Raw genomic sequence first — 20,725 nt, 5'->3', positions numbered from 1 at the left:
TCAGCTGGTGGAACGTTGGATTTTCGGAACAGCCACTCATCATTTCAGATAAAATAACACATTCCGTCCCTGACAGCGCGATCTTCTCTGCAGATCTCCGCGGCTAAGCACCCATTTTATCATTTTGCGTGGAAATATTTTATTTATAATCCGCTCATCAATTAGAAGAGAAATGGCCTTTCTTTAGTCCACGTCGCAGGTCATAGCCATTTTACAAACGGAGGAGGCATTAATATCTCGGGTTATTATGCAATTACGCAGTCATCGGTTCTGCAGGAGGACGGGTAATCGATAGTTCTTTATTAATGTCATTCTGCCAGGCGGAATAAGTGGAACCGGGCGAATCTGCGATGCCCGGAGTCAATCTTAGGTTGACCGCATAGCACCAGATAGCCAGAGGGCGGCTGATCAGAAAGTTATTTGCTTGCTTTATCTCTTACCGCTCTTTGCCAAGTCTGTCTGTAATGTAAAACCAGCTTATTAACCCCTCAAATGCCAGGGGTCCTTAGACTGCAACCCAGGGAAACATTTTGGGAGCAAAAAGACATGATTTGGAACATTCAGAAGACAGAATTCCGTTATTTTCTGTGGTTTTGGGCAGACATCATCATGACATATTCACCAAGTTCATGTTGGTGGGTCTCACCCGGACCACCTGCCTCGGTCCCTTGCTGACTCGAACCCCTTTACGAGTCCCATCAAAACACATGGAACGTTTCTGCAGGTTTCCCTTGAGTTGTCCTGGGTTTGGTCCCAAAGGGAAACGAAACTCAATGGGGACTCGGCTCATGGCTGCAACCGGGAAGGTTAATTCTCTCAATTATTCATGAGTTTAGCATCTACTGACGCCGTCGATATATATATATATATATATATATATATATATATATATAAATATATAACTGTATATCTGTACCAAAAATGCTCCAGTTTCCATAAAGCTGATGTCATATTTGTCCTTTGCGAAGACCCTTTCCATCACACTTATCACCTGCCATGGTCCTACCTATTCTACGTAGTCTTCTAACAGAGATGGCTCCATAGGTGTATGTGTATGATTTGAATATACGTATGAATGAGGGTCCGTAATACCATACCTAACACGTTCTTGAGTATTAGCACAGCTTAGTATATGTTCCACGTAATGTTTCGGCTCAGAATTTTGAGTATCTGGCTTTTTAGCTCCTTGGTTCCCACCTTGTCCATACCCCTGGCATCCCCCTGTAAGGGTTAATACGTATTCCCCCCTCTGTATTTTACCCTCTTTATGGAAGCAGACTCCAGTAATGTAATCTTTGTGGAAGGTCCACGGCTCTGCTGGATGCTGCAGCTTCCATCACTCACAGACGTCCTCCCTTGTAAATAATAAATGAATCATCCACTAAAACAGTTTAAATTATACGTAGCATAAAGTGATAACGTTTTAGTAATGTCGGCGTGTGCCATCTGTCTCTCCCCGCAGGTCATTAGCTTTATAAATAGCACTTCTCAGAAGAGCTAGCAATCTAATTTTGGTCATTGACCTGAGGGGGACAAGTGGACTTTTTTTTCAAGGTCTTGTGAAGGTTAAGCCCATGTCAGAAAGTAGACGGAGGGTGAAGTTGTGATATTTAGGCTCCGATATGGTTACAATTCCTATTCCTGTTGCTGTCAGCCTACACTGGCTTGCTGGAGGTAATGAGATTTCTAGTACTAAGACAGCTGGCAGCAGTGGCAATAGGAAGTCTCACTTGTAGGCCTCATAATTGGCCAAATATGATATTTAGAAGAAAAATAATGGGTTTTATTTACACCGTTTAATTTATAAAGCTGTTTCCTGCTGTTTCTATACACATTATCGGGGCTTTTAGGGCTGTAGAACCCTGCGATCCCCTCATACCCAGCAAACATTCCAAGCTCCTAGAAAAGAGAGGCATCCAGGCAGGAAAGAGGGGCACAAAAAGGGACTGGTCCGCCTAAATAGGGACATTTGGGAGGGATGGGGATGCACCATAATGGTTAGTGACTTTCTAGGGCTCTGTTTGCTAAAATATCCACGCAAACTCTTCACCAGAACATTACCAATGGCACTTTTCATCTGAGCAGTCATTTCCTTCAGGACAGCTGGCAGGTATTACTAGGACATTTGGCCTTGCCCAGCAGAGCGGCTGCTTGAAGGAAGGCAGAGGTGTTTGAATGAGGTTTTAAGAAGGACGACTGAGCCAGATCTAATTCAGAAGTGCTTGTTTTGATTAATAATTTACAAAGGCAAAGACAGGAGGAGGGAGTGAGTGGGGAGAGCGTCCCTCCCGGGGTCTCATGTCTATACAGAGAAAATACATAGACTTGAGCAAACCTCCACACTCATAGAGTAGCCATTAAATGATTATCAGTTATGGAGTACACCTGAGAGGTGAAAATTCCCCAATTAAAGGGGCAGTAGACCCATTAGGGTCAAATGTTAGGGATTTTATACCTTGTGTATTCATGCATGCAGGTGCAACATTGGAGGAAGCCTTCATCACCTGGAGCGCTGCTGAGTTCAAAGAGGGGAGAGCTTGCTGGTAAATGGACCGTTGCTGAGTTCATCTGTAATGGTTTTCTCTGGCCCAGAAGGGGTTAAGACTTGTTTTTTAGTCCTATACCTAGAATACCGGCAATACCCCATTTTCTGTTCTTGGGCAGGACCTTGGTATTAGAGTTTATTTGCCCTTAGACTCTGACTCACCCTGTGCGCCATAGTCTACGCTCTATTTGGACAGCAGTGAGAACTCTGATCCCTACAGACATGGCAAGGGCAACTGTCAATACAAGATGGTCATTTTGTCTTATTAACCCAATCAGACAATTCCAAGAAGTGGAGTGGTTGACAACATGTAATTTAAAAAAAAATCATGTATGTGTTAATTGGCTTGATTTTTATACAATGTATCGTTCAGTGACCCACCATGAGAACATAAATAGAAATATAACTAAGTTGTCTGCCACTGAGGACACATCTTGTCACTACACCAGTACACTTAAGAACTTAAATTCTGTCCCAGAGTTCCTCGGGGGTGGAGCCAGGAGCCAAACAATGCTTGGTTAGTGTTTTGGTAGGTAGAAGAGGTAGGCGGAGCTTAACACCCCAAGCTGCATGCAGAAGTCAAATTGGCTTTGTCATCAGTTGCCCGTACCTAGACTCCCCAGGGCTATCGTTAAGCCATGAAAAATTATGGGTTTTTTTTTGTGATTTAAGGATTTTTAGGATTAAGTTTTGATTTTTTTTTCTACTCTCCTTGTTTACCAGAGTTCATTAACTGATGCAAATGGTCACCTAATCTCATTAATTGTTTATTCTGCTGGTCCGTGTGCAAATGTCTCTGCTTTTATCTGGTTTCTCAAATATTATAAAATGATCGGCTGTTCCTAACGTGAAACGACTCGCAAACTCACATCCACACCAATCCCACCAGGTAAATCGTTTTGAGTGGGATGAAGCTCTGAAGGCAGGAATATTTTTATTCCATTAAGTAGTTGTCGAAACCAGTTGCTTAACCATGATAGCCCCTCAGGTTGGATTGCGTAGTTAAATTGTGTGTGAATTGTCTACGGCTTTATTGTGGTTTAATGTATTCGTTATTACGTGGGCTGTATTCAAGCTTTTCCCCCCAGGCGGTTGGAAATGATTGGTAGACTCACCCGAGAGAAAGAAAAGTTGTATTATAGCCCTAGAAATGCAAGCGATCCTATATAATAATAGCACCCCACATATACACACCCATTGTATACAAACCTACACTAAGGTAGTCAAATATATCGCTGACTTTCATCCGCCCTCCACGTGCGATATTATTATTAGAGTGTCGCTAATGAGTATCCAGAAAAAGTACGGAACACTGAAACTGGAATGTTTGGGAACAATTTGATGTCAGGGCAATAATTGATGCAGGTCATGTTCAAGCTCCTATCGGTCTACGTTGATCTATTCATATGAAGTCACTATGACATCATCCAGCCAAAAGGAAGTCGAGGTTCTTGAAAGAAGACAAGGTTGCCAAAGAGATTTAACGCAGTTCTTTGAGTTGGGATCTTTTCCGAAATCCCGTATTTTACCGTTCAGTATACAAACTGAGCCCATCAAGTCATCTCTCCCCTGTTGTTAAGTTTCTGATTGTTATTGATTGGTTCAGGCAGCCTTTGTAGGGGCGGGGCATGAGAAGGGAGGGAACGTCAGAAGAGGAAATTGATTAGATAAAGCTAGAACTTAGATAATGTAAGGAAGCTTTACTATGCTGACATGGTGGTAGATAAGTGGAACATCCTCCCAGCAGAAGTAAGGGGATTTAAACACGCATGGGATTGGCGTATGGCTTTCTAATAAGAGACCAACGACTGATTGAGGTTTGTTTCTTTACAACAGGAGAAACGTGACTAGTGGGTCAGATCTGCCACAGGCTGCCACCCATCTCAGCTTCCATGAGGTTACGTTTTATTTGAAATATTTACAATGATTGGCGAACAAAAAAAGCACACGCTGTGGGTCGTTTTAATGAATTCATTTAATTATGATAAAAATGTTGAAATTACACACTTTTATTATTTATATTATTAGACGGAACCCTCTTCGAGGTTTCTCTGGCAGCAGGAAAAATTCTCAGCAGCCGCATTGACTGTGAAGTTTTTTATGGCCGTCATGTCGTATACCGCAGATATGTAGAACGTTACGCGGCGTTCCGTGACGGCCTTCGCAGAGTCGCTTGTTTTCTGTTCTCGCTGCTGGTACAAACAGAACACGACGATAAACAATAGCGCTGAGCGGCCTTGCTCCCACGGCTTGGACCGCATCGGAAAATGTTTACTAGAAGCGTCCTTAAAATCATCGCTAAAGAGGTGGAAAAATAAAGTGCAAGAGCAAGGACAACCCGCGATTCTGTGACAATAGACAACGCCACGTTCTTTGCACCGGCCGGAGGCGAAACCGGCCAGAGAGCACCCACCTGCGCAAGCACAAGATCCCGTTCACTCCGCAACGCTTCTCACCTTCATGCTTTTATGGCTCGAATTTTCTGATCATAATCTACTGTGGGGGGATCTAGATTTTGGGGGAAAATTCCAATAAAATATTGTGTTATATTACATTTTATAATTATTTCATTTTATTAACATTTTATTATTATTTTTTACCGAGATTGTTGCTGAGAGTTATTTAGAAAGACAGCAAGACATTTTCTGCTGTTTCTGTAGACATTATCGGGGCTTTTAGGGCTGTAGAACCCTGAGATACCCTCATACCCAGCAAACATTCTGAAAAGAGGGGCATCAGGGGGAGGAAAAAGGGACATCAGGGGAGGAAAGAGGGACATCAAGAGGGACTGGCCAAGGGCACTTGGGAGGTACTTTAATAGAGGAATAATGGGGGTACATGACACCGTTGGTGGGGTTTCAGGGAGGCCAACTCCTCTTGTTCACCCAACCCTGCTGACACCAATGTCTTTGGGATACATGATCCATGTTTTTGCTGCAGAATCACTAATGGAAGCGGCAGAAAGTCCTGCGTTACTAAACATTAGATCAGATAATGATACACAATAACACGAAATTATAGTAGAAGCATTAATTAAAGTGGAATATAATATTATATTATTCAGCTAATATTTTTTATGGAATATAAGACCCTTTTTTAAATCTGATTTTGGATGCCCCGTAATGCTTACAGCAGTATAATAGTATGACAGCCTTCTTAAACATGAAATAAAGGGAAATAAACCGGACTTTGTGTCTTGAAGGATCTTTAGCCGGAAGGGAAAGTTGTTTTCAGAACTGTTGTCTAGAATTCCTTTTCTAGTCCGTCGGGACCGACTCAAAACGGATTTGTCACTTTCCCAAATATTATGTTTTACAGGTCAGAGCACTGAAAAAAATGTATGTGATAGTATCCTGAGAATAAAATAAGAAATATAGATATACGATAAAGGGATGGCTCCAGGTAGCCTGACTTGAGACGTTCTCTAAAGAGGGACAGTGGAGCAGCTACCGGCCGCTCTCAATTCTTCAAAAAGTGCCAGTCCGACCTGGATCGGCCCATTTGTAGCAGCGAGGAACGCGGTGGGGTGACGTGACACTGTGGTGAAAGCACAGCTGCTCACACACAACGTGCAAGAATGAAGCCCCCGGGATGGTAAGATGGTGAGGGGAAAGAGAAACAAACTGAGAGAAAGGATAAGGGAGGGAAGCAGGCAGGGAAAGAAGTGAGAGAGACGATAAGGGAGTTAGAGAGGCATTGAGTATGTATCCATTCATGCATGTTACAGTCAACGTGTGTGTGTTAGCATGAGAGTTTGCGTGTGTGTTAGCTGGGGGGGTGTTGGATCATGAGCATGACTGTATATGTATGTGTGTGTGTATTAGCATAAATGCTTATGCGTGTGTACTAGCATGAGTGTGTATGTGTAGGTGTGTGTGTTAGCATGAGTGTGTGTGTTAGCATGAGTGGGTGTGTATGTATGACAGATGTAGCTTCGACTCACGGGCCAGGCTTGGCTCATTTGCTCAATTAAATAAAACACCAACACACAAGATGGGTTTGAAAAGGCCACAGCCGTTTTATTTAACAGTCATTGTCCTGTAAAACCTGAAATAATAAACATAGATGCGTTAACAGAGACAATGACGTAACCAAAACCAACCTAGCTTGCCAAGTTATCCAGGTACCATACCACACACCAATTTTGGGAGGGGACATACCAGGATGCCCCAACCCGGACCTGAGGTTCCGAGCACCACTCCTTGCAAGGAACCTCCCACCGGTTATGACCACCAATGATCATACCACCACATTAACCCCTTGGATACCTGGCAAGCTACCGCCCACGACTGTGACTAATGCAGCAACACCATACCACACACCAATTTGGGAGGGGACATACCAGGATGCCCCAACCCGGACCCGAGGTTCCAAGCACCATTCCTTGCAAGGAACCTCCCACCGGTTATGACCACCAAGGATCATACCACCACATTAACCCCATGGATACCTGGCAAGCTACCGCCCACAACTGTGACTAATGCAGCAGCACTACTCCACAAACTCAACCACATTATGGGAGGGAGGGTGGGACAAACACCACCAGGTAAGGTTAAACAAAATGGATCCTTACCCCTGTGATCACCAAACTTAAATATCCTCCGACCAAAACTCCTCCCCTAAAATCCACAATTCCTGCCTTAGCCTAGCCCTGCTCAGCACTCTGTCAGGGCCCACTCTAGTCCATTCTGGCCCCCGTGGGCTTCATTAGCGTGTATATGTGTGAATGTGTTAACACGAATGCAAATGTGTACTCCAGTGCGCGTGTATGTGTATGTTGGTGTGAGAGCGTGTAAAACGTGTGCCAGTGTGTATGTTGGGAGGCATGCAGCTGTGACTTTGAACCTTGGGCTGTGTCCTTTCCACCCCCTGATGATGTTATTAATCACAGCGCTCAGACAGGGCGTAAATAAGCTGTACAACCACTTTATTTCCCAATACAATTTATATTCAAATATATAAAATATCCAAAAACTGCTACGGGACACCGTTTCCCTGGCAGCTTTGTTTCATCTTTGTCTTTCCGGCTAATGTCCAGATGAAGGGACGACCAGCCGAGGGGAGCCGGACGGGATATCTCCCGGGTACAGGAGAAAGGGGGATGCGGTGGAGATTTATACAGAATCCTTTTGGGCAACGTCCACCAAACCACGGAAAATATTTCTCGACAGACAGTTGCCATGGAAACACAACTCCAAGCAGAGTGATTCCTTTTCTCTTTAGTACATAGGTCGGAATATCCTAGCCCAGGGGAAATACCAATTTAATTTAAGGAATTTTAAAGGACAAAATCCCACCATTTTTATTATTGGTAGAGCTTTAAAAAAAGAAAATGCACATTATGGACATTGGAATATTTTTCTGTTAAAAATGTAAAATTTTTTATTTTTGTCAGCTTGTAAATTTAAAAGCAATGTGTTATTTCCCCTGTTTTTTTCACTTTTTATTTACCGGTATATTTTAATATCCTGGACTATCTCCTCCAAGAATAATTTTGTAATAATATATAAATTGATTAAACCACAAATAATAAAATAAATAATTTAATCAATTTATATATTATTACAAAATTATTCTTTTTCCTTTTCTTGTTATTTCCTGTTTTCCATTTGTACAGCGCTGCGGAATATGATGGCACTATATTAAAAAAAAATAATAACAATAATAACTGCTTTTATTTCTTTGATTTTATGAATCCACTGGGGGGGGGTCGGGTCTCTAAGATGCAGCGAGAAGACAATCAGCCGTGATCTGTGGATGCTCAATTTACATGAATAACATATGTTGTGTGATCAGTATTCCACCCACACGGCGTAGCTGCCAGATCTTTCATTCATGCGCAGGTTCTGGATCATACTATGATACTATGTGTCTATAAATATAGCAGGCACTGTAGGTGGGAACCGGGATATGTCATACCCGCCACCAATGTACCATAGAAACAGAAATTCTGCCCTCAGATCGGCCCCATTCGGCCCCTTAATCAACCCCTTAATCAACCCTTGGTTGCGTCTTCATTCAGGAGCCGTGTGCCTATCCCATGCATGCTTAAAGCTTCTGCTTGGAGGCTGTTCCGTTTATCTACCACCCTCTTGGTAACGTAAGATCAGACGTGGCAACATGTCTCAAAACTTTAACTCTTGGCTGGGCAGCCTGGTACCGACTAGCTGCTGGTCTACATCTTAAAAATGGTGGCATCTCCTCATCTGGCATTAAACATGATTACATAGGAGGCCGCTGGTTTGGTTGTCATTAAAAATCTCTGTTGATATGTATATCGTATGTAACGTGTATTTATATGTAATCATATGTCATGTATGATTGGCGCGTGATGGCCAAGCTGGTAGGTTCTTCTGTTGCCAAAAGTACAATATTAGGTAAGGATCTCATTGACGTGCCTTCTGGGGGCCATAAGGAGAGCTGGACTTCCCATACACTAAAATCAGGACATAGGTCATGAAGGGGGGACGAGGTTAATGGCAGCCCTCCGTCCTCCTGTTTTGCCCCATGCATTAATTTGCCGCCCATTTGTACCCATGCTTAGCATTGAGATGGCATCAGAGGTCATGCCTACCGGTGCCGGGACCCGCGTGTTTTCCTCCGTGGGAGATTTTGGTGCAGGAATCATATATATATATATATACCCCTGAAAATGCCCCATCCCCCTATCTCCAACAGCTGAACTTAATGAGAGAGCCCTGAGAGCCGCAGAAAATGGCCCCTGACCCTCCGCAAACGGGGATTGGCCCTCGCAGCCACTTTTAGCTTCCAGCAAACTCTACAAGTGTTTGTTCCATAAATACCCGCCGAGCGCCTCGGGGACCCCGAGCCAAAAGGGAGATTTACCAAGTATAGTCACGCAGAGGAGCAAGGGGACGATTAGCAGATCTTCGCCACTTTCCATGCATGCCTACCAACTGCCCTGCTTTGCCCAAGACAGTCCCGATTCTTCCACTCTATCCCGCTGTCCTGCTGATCTCGGTGGGATACCCTGGGATAACCCTGCGATACCCTCATACCCAGCAAACATTCTGAGCTCCAGAAAAGAGGGGCATCAGGGGTGGAAAGGGGGAACATTTTTAAATGTTATTTTAAAATGTATTTTTTTTAAATGGAATATTTCATAGTAACTGGTATACGAGTCATTTTTATTATATCAGATCTTCTGCCTGGAAAATCATTCTCTTTTGCAGCCGGAATCGGGGTGATGGGAGTGGGACTGCCACACAGGACAGGCCAGCAGCCGATAAATCAGATTTGTCAGCGTGAGGCCGCGTATGGATGAGCAGAGGCAGCGACGTATCCAGGCCGTCACCGGCCCACTGGGCATTTGCCCGATGTGCCTAATGGACCTTTTCTTTCGGCTAATCAGATTCAATCCCAAAAGATTCTATTGTCAGGAGGTACAGATACTGTGAGCAGACTTACCTGTGTTCAAGGAGGGATTTCACCTGTGATAAAGCAGTGATAAAGGAAGCACCAATTGGGATGTTCCCATATCATTAAGTCAGAGTAGAATGTGATGGAGTCAGAAGCAGCAGGGTTACCATATCAGCAATTTTTGGTTTCCAGGGCACATCTTCCACGTTGCTAAGCAGCACCCATAGTGTTACCCTGCGGGATGAGAGATGTATCAGTTACTTCACCGCTTTTATATATCCCCCATAATGCAAGGAAACACTTTATAGGTGGGGGTCATCACCCAAGGAAAAAGTGCTGATATGGCAACCCTAACTCCAGATTGTGAATTTGCCCATGCACTCGGGGTTTGGGGTAAAATCACTGTTTTCCGGGTACGGGGGAGGTGCATGTCCCGTCAGTTTTTTGTGTTGCTTTTCTGCATTGAGCATGAAATAAAGGCGCGTGTTAGCAGTTGTTCCAATGGCGGGGGTGCCAGTGCAATCTTAGCCCCAGGAAAGACCATCTGTGATTGGACCGGCTAATCAGGTCACTTCGCTGCGGCGCAGGGTGTGTGGAGGCCCGGTGTCTTTGTATTAAGTGGGGTGGGTGTCCCGCTGTCTGTGTATTAAGAGGGGTGGGTGTCCCGCTGTCTTTGTATTAGGAGGGGTCGGTGTCCCGCTGTCTGTGTATTAGGAGGGGTGGGTGTCCCGGTGTCTGTGTATTAGGAGGGGTGGGTGTCCCGGTGTCTGTGTATTAGGAGGGGTGGGTGTCCCGCTGTCTGTGTATTAGGAGGGGTGACGGGTGGGTGTCCCGCTGTCTGTGTATTAGGAGGGGTAGGTATTATGGTGTCTGTGTATTAGGAGGGGTGAGGGGTGGCTGTCCCGGTGTCTGTGTATTAGGTGGACGCGGGTCAGTAAGAGGCCGCGCGTTCTTTACACAGACAGCTGCTGGCTTCACATCTCTCTTTATTATCCTTTGAGTTGGGATGGGGAGGACCGGGAGATGCTGGTCTCCTAGCAACCGCTGCCGGGCGCCTGCCTTAACTCAAGGTAAGTGATACAGACAGAGTCCCTCCATAGCAACATCACATCAGAAGCCGGAGCGGCCTCCCTGCCTTGGCGAGGATGAAAGAGCCTCTCACAAAACCTCCGCTCCTTTCCCTTTATACTTCATGTCAATTTTCGGGCCTCGCGTGTCTCCTTTACGTGCTGTCTAGACAGCTCAGCGCCGCCTGGAAATAGAGCGACGTCTCGTATAGACTGCGCCGAGCAGATATATTGACGAGAGCGCCTGCTGGGAAGAGCGTACATTCACTGCGAGACCGTCCTAATGGTTCCCCGTCCTAATGGTTCCCCAGTCTGAATGTTTAGCAGTTTTTAGGTTCAAATAACAAAGCGGGTTTACGGCGGCACCCTTTGATGACATCACAACTTCCCCATGAAGAAAACGTCACTGCCAGCAGAATTCTGATGCATGTAGGTTTAGACTGCCCGTCGGTGGTTGGAGCTGTCTCTGCCTGTGCGCATCTCTTTTCCTCAATGCTGTCTCAGAAATAGATGGGATGGCGGGAAAAAGAGAACGCTTGGAGTGGGTATGTGTCAGAATTCAGAGGGCAGTTCCCCATACCAGTTATGACCTCATCAAAATGCTCTTTTTTAAAAGAAAGCTCTGTATAACATTTTATAAGTCTTTTATTGGGCTAACTAAGGAACATATGTAAAGTTATATAAGCTTTTGGGATCTCGGAGGTCTCTTCTTCAGATCAATAACCAATAAATTAAAAATATATATATATATATGAAAATAAAAAATATATAATTTTTATCGTAGCGTCAGTAAAATTATTTCCAGTAGTTACCATACTATCTGAAGAAGAGACCTCTGAGGCCCAGAATCTTTTTTCTGTGTTGACCTATAGATAGCAACTTATGTAACCGCGGCGTTTAAAAGATAAATAATGTATTTTAATTTCTGAAATAACACGATTTCTATAGATTATTGGGATAGAAAGGATGAATGCCGGGGAGGGACAGATTTGGATCCCAAACAGGGACTGGCCAAACTAAACAGGGACACTTGGGAGGTATTTGAGAGTGCGTGTATGTAGTAAAGCACATATATGAGAGATTTGGGTATTTCTATGCTAATTTAATCCTTTTTTTACGTTAAACTCTGTAGAATTCTAAGAATTCCCAAATTATAGAGCAGCCGCGCTCTCACAGCGAGAGAGAGGGGGGGGGCATGATAGAGAGCGTCTCATTTATCCTCCAACGTGAACACATGACTTTGTCTCCAAATAATACAAATGGGCCCCTCTGTGAATAGAGCCGGGGGCCCGGTGTGGCCCTTTATCAAAATCCATCAATCTCTGTCGTTCTGTTTTAAAGGGACAGTTTAAGGTCCTTGACAGCCCCGCTGAAGAAGAATACGTATTAAAGCAGCCAATCAGCTGCAGGAAAACCGTTGGTTCTAATGGGAGCGCTTTCCGCGCATGCGCCCCTCCCCCATGGTGTCAATTTAAAGGGTCCTCTCTGCTGTCATATACATTAAAGTGCGTAGGATGGCTGGAGTGTCCCTTTCAATGTACATTAAACTGCCACTTCTGTAGCCGCCGCCCAGGCTAGCTCGTGATTGGTTCAATATCAGATGCGCGTTTTGGTTGCCTGAGCATGCCAGGAGTTGTGGTCTGCTGGATGGGTGTTGTAGGAGTTACAATAAAGCATTGTTGCTTGCCGAGTAAACAAAAATAATAATAATTGGTGATAAAACAAATCCTCGATGACATCATCCAGAATCCTTATCGCTGTTATCTAATAATTTGCATTCTACAAAAAGTCTACAAACATTTTCTAAAATTCAGTGAATATTATTTCGTTTTGAAAAATATAATTTATTTTTTAAAAAATTTATTTATTGAAAGAGGGAAAATGAACTAAAAAAAAATAAAATAAAAGCAAAAAGCCAGAGATTATGGTTTTTTTTTGTTCCCGGACAATGATTTTAATATTAAGACGCGGTCCGTAATCGCGTTCCTTGAATGCGCCTAGCATGAGATCTCTTTTATCCCCGCGGGGGTTCCGTAATTCCGACGGTTAGATGCGCAATTTCTTTTGAGATGAGCCGTGTTCGGAATCCAGACTCACCTCTGTGCCGTCGGCCGGCAGCGGGGGGCCCTTCCTTACGTGGCAGATATCAGAGAAGGGCGTACGTGGGCTAGAATAAACATAGTGTTATTATTATATATTATTTTATATAGCACCATCATATTCTGCAGCGCTGTACAATGGGCTATAATCAATATTCAATGTGCATTAAAAAAAAGAAAAATAGGCACAGTCCTACCTGCTTTGGGACTGTTGGTAGGTATGCAGCTGATAACCCAGCAGTTCTCCGCTATTGCATAGCAACCCTTGTGTAGCTTTCATTTCTCCAAGCTCCATTCACAGAATCCTTAGAGCCCTCCCTATATACCAACATTTTGTTCCGGTTGTCATGGTGATGCCCCCCCCATAATATATATATAGATATAGATATAGATAGTAAAAAAAAAATTCTATGAGCTCTCGTGTTTAGATTTCCTCACTGTATTAGCCTCTACCACTTCTGCTGGGAGTCTGTTCCACTTATCTACCACCCTCTCTGTAAAGTAAAACTTCCTTCGGTTCCATCTCAGCCTCTGACCCTCTAGTGTTAGATTCCGGTCTCTTGTTTTAAATGTCTCTCTCCCACCATCTCTCTCTCTTCTCTCCCCCACGCCGTACAGAGATGCCTCTGATAGGAGGCTAACACTCTGCACTACCCCTACAGTGAGCTTCTGTACTGAGCCATCTGTGCATGCGCCGCCGCTCCAGGTCTGCAACCCCCTGGGAATGGGATCAGAGTAACGAACCAGATGGATTTCCACTTAAACAAGATACTATTTTTATTTTTATTAGAACTTTAATATGGCTTTGCGAACATTCTGCCAACGAGCAGTTGACGGGGAGACTTATGTGTTGTATCTTCTGATCCAGGGAGGTAAAAAAATGAGTGGAGGCTATTGAGTAAGGTGGGGGGGTGACCACGACTCCACGAATCTGTCTTGGAGCATTTCTGCAAAATGGGTGGAGCCACTGGGACAGCCTCTCCCCCATTCCTGCAACTGGGAAAGAGGGCGCGCCTTTGCGGAAGTGCTCCGGGAGGCCTGGTTCAAGGAGAAGCGGATGAAGAAAAATGACATGGGGAGAAGTAGAAGAAAACAGAAGACAGAAGAACATGATGAGGCAAGAGAGCTGCTGGAAAGGAGACACGGAAGCGGCCGGTGAAGAGGGTAGTGAGAGGTGGCATTTCTGGGGGCTCTCTGAGCTCCTATAACAGAGGGGGCACCGGGGAGGGAAAGGTCACCTGAAAGGGAGATCTGAGTCCCAGAGAGGGACTGTCTCTCCTAAACAGGGACTCTCGGGGGTGATGCCTCAAACTCAGTTTTTGTTGAGTGTTTTTGAAGCCGCCCTCAGAGGGATAAGCGTGTCAGGCAGCTGCTAAAAGCTGCGTCACTGTCCCGATTCCGGTGCCGTACCCCCTGGCCGTACGTCCCGGGTGTCGGGAAGCTGACAGGTTCCGTAATGTTCCAATTTGCCTCGTTAATTGCCGGTGAAGCGCGAGGCTCCAGACTCATGCGCGAAGCCGGTGGGAGGACAGATAATTACCAACTGCCTCGTCGGGCCCAAATATATTGTTTTTCTTACTTCGCTGTAACGAACGTCTGTCAGACATGTGACGGGGCGATGACCGCAACCGAAAGATCGCAATTAGCTCGTCACTCTAACGCTGCAATCAGGACCCCCGTAATGTGAATCAAGTTTTCAACTCACAACTTTTCAAGAGCGCTTCACTTTACCGCACTTCCTAACAGTCCCAGGTTTCGCAGGATAGTCACGTTTTTTAGGCACTGTCCCTGATAGCTGCCCCACGGTCCCCACCATTTTTACGGGCAATGGGGGCCACGGGCCTGTTGGGGGATCCTCCGATCTCCCTCATGAAACACAGCCCTCTATCACAGCTCCCAATTAGCCTCCTCCACTGTGCATTTTGAGGTCTCTATTTGGGTAAGGTGGGCTTGTAGTCACTTCCCCTGCCTGCTTCTGGAACTGGCCCCTCCCATATCTGGAATGGGTCCTGCCCATATCTGGAACAGGTCCCACCTTTTTCTCCAAGTTGGATGCCTGAACCAATCAACAACAATCAGCAAATTAACAATAGGTTAGAGATTAGCTTAGTGGGGAGGAATAATCATTCAAATTGTGGGCTGCTGCCATTGGAAACAAATAAGGTTGGTTTCTAATAAAAAAACATGGCTCTAGGTTTATTAAGAATATAATGTAACCAAGGCAATGTATTTACAAAGGCATGGGCCAGCTGGGGCCCACCTTGCGCCTTCCACCAAATTGTAGGCGGGCATATGCAAATTCAGTGACAATGATGTGCATTTGGAACGCTGCGTCTCGGTTACTTAAATCTATGTGTGTATTTAGTGTCCCGAACCGCGAAACACAGCGTTACCGAGTATGATGAGCTTCACTTTAAGGATCAAAACCTTAGCGTTTTGTCTCAAACGGCGTCAGAGAAGATCCGTCACCTCGCCGGTGTTTGTATTCGCAGCACACACCGGAATCTCGTGCGTCATACGCTGTCATTCATACGACAAATATCTCGGGAGGGGGGGCGGCACGGGATAACGGGCTCATTTATTGGTCGCGATAGACGTTTCTTCATGCCTAAAAAGAATAAAATAGGAGCCGACTAAATCCATTAAGAGATGATCCTTTTGGTATCTGAATGTATCAAGCGGATCCCTTAATGTCATAGAAACATAGAACCTGCCGGCAGATCGGCCCCATTCGGCCCCCGTCTAGTCGCCCGTTTCTCCTGCTGTAAAGACTCAAACCTTCATCAGTCGTTGGTCTCGTCTTAGATTCAGGAGCCGTATGTCTATCCCATGCGTGTTTAATACCCTCACTGTATTAGCCTCTACCACTTCTGCTGGGAGGCTGTTCCACTCATTTACCTCAATATTCAACAGCCATATGCCTATCCCATGCATGTTTAAATTATTTTACTGTCGCCACGTGACTATTCTGTGCCATCGTGCAAGATCTAAATTGGAAGGGACGTGTGTCACGTACTCCATTGTGTCCCCCGCTCTGACTGCGTCCCCATGTCTGAGGTTTCAGAGACTTTATTCTTTGTAGAGTTTTCATTAACGAGACAGGAAGGACTGTATGATGTCATCCACTAAATGCTTGTTTAAAGAACAAAACCTTTTTTTAGATAAAAAAGGAACTTTGATTCTATACATTTTTAAGAAGCTTTAATCTCTGCTCCTTTTTTAACTGGGGACGGGAGGATTTTCTCCAACGACTGCATAGAAAGAAAGACCCAAAGTGTAACGGTTTGGGGGCCGGACACTAGAATCATTCTAGTCATGTATAACCTGAAACGAGTTGGCTCCTCATGGGCGGTATGACTGTCTGTGGGTTTTGATACTCCGTGGGGTTTATTCATACCTGGGAAGTTCTCAGGGCAGCCAACCAGGAGCCTTCCCTCTTCTGGGGGAGTGGCTTTTGGGAAGGGGGGGCTAGCCAGCTATGTGGGTGGTGCTAGCCATGCATAAGCCGGGACTAGCTGCACGCAAGAGCAGGTCTAACCCCAGGCAGTTTTGAGTAGGAGGGAAAGTGGGCGTGTAGTGGGCGTGTCTAAACATGACCCCACCCAGGGGAAGAAAAAGATGTGACCTGGAGACCAAGGGAAACGGCGATTCACCCCGAGAAAGCACTCTGATATTACGCTGCGTTACACAGGGCCAATCATGGCACATTTCTTATGCAACAAAGCCGAGCTGGCCCTGCATAATGCGTAATTCAATAAGGGAGGGGACTGAGTACAATCTATACAGTATAGAGGGCCAACAAAGGGTTTCTTGCAGGAAAAGCTCATTGTGGTTGGCCCCTCATGACGTATAGTAAATTATATCAGAGAGTAAAAATGTTGAGCTCTCCTGTAAACTCCAGCTTCAGTAAATAAGCCCCACATTTCTGATGAATCTGCTTTTAGTCATTTTCTCTCTCTTTCTTTTTTCCGCAGAACTCCTCGGATCTGCAAAAAGAGTAAATGTCAACTTCCAAGACCCGGATGGGTAAGTGTTACATAGTCTCACCTATGATATCGTTTTCACGTCTTCACATACATTAATGTTCTTGTCACGTTGTATCTCCACATCTTTAATGTAATGTTAATTTTCGAGGTCCCCTTTTGTAACATCGCTACAGAATATCCTGGCGCTATATGAATAAATGTAATGATCGAAAATAGGCACAATGGATATCAACAGATTTCAGTCTCGCCTGGACCTTTAACACAATAAAGGCCAAACAGGTAGCGATGAAGAAGGCGTCTCTTTGATCTCTTTGGAATGGCTTATAGCAGGTTCTACGACTTGTCCGCTGATTCGTGGCTGGCCATGGTTGGCTGAAGATGATGGGGTCTAGACACCATCCGCGTGAGGAGCACATGTCATGCAGGAGATACATACACATCATAGATGACAGTGATACATGACGGTGTGCACGCAAAATGATCTGGAAAGGCAGGCTCTGCTGCTGACGGTATGAACGTCCGTAGGGAGTTCGTCACATAATTGCTGGTGTCTCCTTGAAAGTGTGTTTTCACCACATTGAAAGGAGCGGGCCAGCGACATCTCGCTGTGTTTAGAACGCAAACTGTAGGCCAGCAGGATGGGAATAGATACATATTACAAGCATTCCATAGCAAAGATCTTAGTGGAGAACCCAAGTGTCTCAAGTTGGAGCAAATTCTAATTTGGAACCTTGATGAGCTCCACCACCACGCTGCCGAAGGAGCCTGGAGAGATAAGAACTAACAGGTGGTTGGGACCATACTTTTGTTCATTAGTGTCATGCTCACGTTGAGACTACGTTAGGAGATGCTGCATGAGTCAACTCTTCTTGGGCATTCGTGGCATGTGCTCCTCAGAAGGTAGGGCCAGGTAATGAGAAACCTTGTGTCATTTAACCAAAGGCACCTACAAGTCTTGTTTGGCCAGTCTGTCATCCCAAGCCATGTCCCAAGTGTCTTCTGCTGGCCACCATAAAAGTTGATGTCTATCAAGGGAACAATGAACAATGGTGTGGGAGTATCTGCAGTTCCTACGGGGTTTTAAGGATGTTTCTTGGAACCTTACTCTGTGATATACAATGTTTTCAGTCCAATGACATGTCAGTAAGGGAAATCCTAAAAGTCGTGTAGGGTTGCAGCCCCGAGGGCCGACATAGACACCAAATGTGCTACCTAAATATACAGAACACTCAGACACCTTATGACAGAAATCTCTATTTAAATAATCATCTTAAGTAGCAAATTTTGGGATCCTTCTTTCTAAGGAGATTTTACAAGAATAAATGTAGGTCAGCTTTTTATAAACGTCTCAGATTATCAACACTTTCGCAAACAAGTGCTTTGCAAGACCCGCCAGGAGCCGAGGTGTTAATGAGATTGGGGATAATACAAAAGCTTTCAATGGAAATAATTAGTTTCTGAAAGGTTAATATGCAAATCGGATCCTCAAGACGCCAAATCCTGAAGGCTCGCGAATAAAAAAATAAAAGGGGAAATTATTAAATACGGAAGAAACAAAATACTGAGAAATTGCCCTTTTCTGGGCTTTTTGCCAATCGACTCTCAAAAAAAAAAATAAAAAAAAGTTTCTAATTGCAAAAAATCTCTAATTGCAAGTATACTTCAAGAAAAATATGTTTACAAAAAAAAAAATGTCGACGCGTTGCCAGCTAAGACATTGGTAGCCATATGGAACTGGCAGGAAAGGGTTAATTTTAACCGTAGTTTTATAATGATGAACGCTCAGCATCGGATATAATTTTGGAAGGGGCGCCACCTCGTGGCATGTTTTTTTTCCCGTGAATAAATTTTGATTAAAAAATGGCACATCTGGTTCTCTAAGTGGAGAACATTTAAGAATATTGTATATATAAGTCGCCTCCTCCCATCCCCGATCACCATATGGAGACATTACCTGGGACATTCCAAATAGTTTTTGTTGAAAAAAATAAATCCTATATTTTTTTAAGAAAATTACTGTATTTTTCAGAAATTCAATAATTTCTCATCTTAATTTTTTACCTATAAGTGGTGAGTACCTTTTATATGTATATATATATATACACTGTATATATAGTTTAATTTATGGTATATATATATATATATATATATATAGTTTTAATTTTTGGTAGTTTTGGGAGGTTTTTTGTAATTTTTCAGAAAAGAGAATATAAAAAATCTACACTTTTGACTTCTGCCTATTTATGCTGCTTTTTTTTTTTTAAAGCAACCTGATTAATTACAACAAGATGCACATTTTTATTTTAGATTGATGTTTTAAGGGTTAAATTGCCGCCTCTGTGAGAAGAACCAATTTTGGTTCTTTTGCATCTCCAGACTTTATCTACAGGGATCTTCTGTAAATTGGTCAGTTTGGGAAAAACTTTTTTTTTTAATTGTTTTTCCCTCAATTTCGGATATTATCGTCGATGCTAATGGTAGGGTGAGTGATACACGATGTCTTCTGTAAATAAGGAAGGTAGTTAATAGTGATGTGGGGGGGGTAGGTTTGGATAGAAGTGGAATCAGCAAGAAACTGGCAAGAAAGGTCAGAAAGTTAAAATAATGCATTACGGGAGTCCAAAAACCCCCCAAAAAAGTCCTGACTCGGGTGTAGGAGGATGAGGAAGACTCCTTCAGCCTCCAGATGGTCACAACAGAAAACTTGCTGATCTTTTGGTCTTCAACTAATAATAGACTTAATGACAAGAAGGGAGTGGCTGGCAAAGGTGGTACGTCGGCAACTAGCCCGGGGCTGTTGCGCATGGACTGGGCCAACTGGGTTCTTCTTGATTGATTGAGTGATGCGGCTCAGCTAAAAAGTCTAGTTTGTTAGCTAGACTTTTGGGGTTAATACTTTTATCAGCAAGATATGCTGTTCACTTATTAATGTAAAAAAATAAATATAATCACTATGATGATGTCATAGGACACATGACGTTTCCTGAAATGTCATGTTAGCGTCATGGGTTAATCATTGGAACTTGGACACCCATAAATCTGTAGAGCCATCTAAGACTGTGAAAATGTCTTGGCTTCGGCGCTGATCCTGGGTTTATTTGGTGGATTTCTGTCCGATGCGTCCAGAGCTGCTCTTGATCCAGGCTGTATGTCTGCGACGTCAAACTCTTCATCTTTAAAAGCCACCGGCCTTCCGGGTTTTTTTACCTCAACGTTCAGCTCTTTGGCCCAACGTTCTCGCAACATAAATCGCGTGACTACGTGTTTCTTTGAGGACACTCATGGGATATATGAACCCATCTCAGCCGACCGGTCTTTAATTATTACTATGACTTGGAATAACCACCAGATATTTAGATATTATGGGGGGAAAAAAGAAAATTATTATTCTTTGTAATAAAGTTGAGACTTCCATCTTTCCATCAAGGTTCTGGGATTCTACTGGATTGCTCTGGAACCCGCCCCAGAATCTCCAGCGCTATTAATCTGTCTGGCATTGCCTCCTGGCTACTTAACGTCGAGCGCTGTACCTCCCGGCAGGGCCGTGAGAAATTCCCCGCTTGTTTTCCGGATGGTTTTGGCTCTGACATTACACTTTCAGGCATGGAGGGCGAATTTCCATATGCATTTCCCGCTTGAATAAGCAGC

General features: G+C 44.1%; 1 protein-coding gene across 1 annotated transcript in view; it reads left to right on the top strand.

The window, feature by feature from the left end:
* Positions 1-20,725, top strand: part of LOC149285815 (caskin-1-like) — a 55,288-nt gene that overhangs the window by 13,092 nt on the left and 21,471 nt on the right. The window contains exon 2 of the mRNA XM_089494979.1: positions 17,066-17,117. Within this exon, the coding sequence (XP_089351105.1) occupies positions 17,066-17,117 (52 nt within the window). The remainder of the gene's footprint in view (positions 1-17,065; positions 17,118-20,725) is intronic.

The sequence above is a fragment of the Sceloporus occidentalis genome, unplaced genomic scaffold, assembly GCF_023333645.1.
Source record: "Sceloporus occidentalis isolate IW3139 unplaced genomic scaffold, rSceOcc1.0.p SCAF_76, whole genome shotgun sequence".
In the NCBI taxonomy this organism is placed as follows: domain Eukaryota; kingdom Metazoa; phylum Chordata; class Lepidosauria; order Squamata; family Phrynosomatidae; genus Sceloporus; species Sceloporus occidentalis.
The sequence above is the reverse complement of the archived record's forward strand: the minus strand, read 5'-3'. Positions and strand labels throughout refer to the sequence as shown.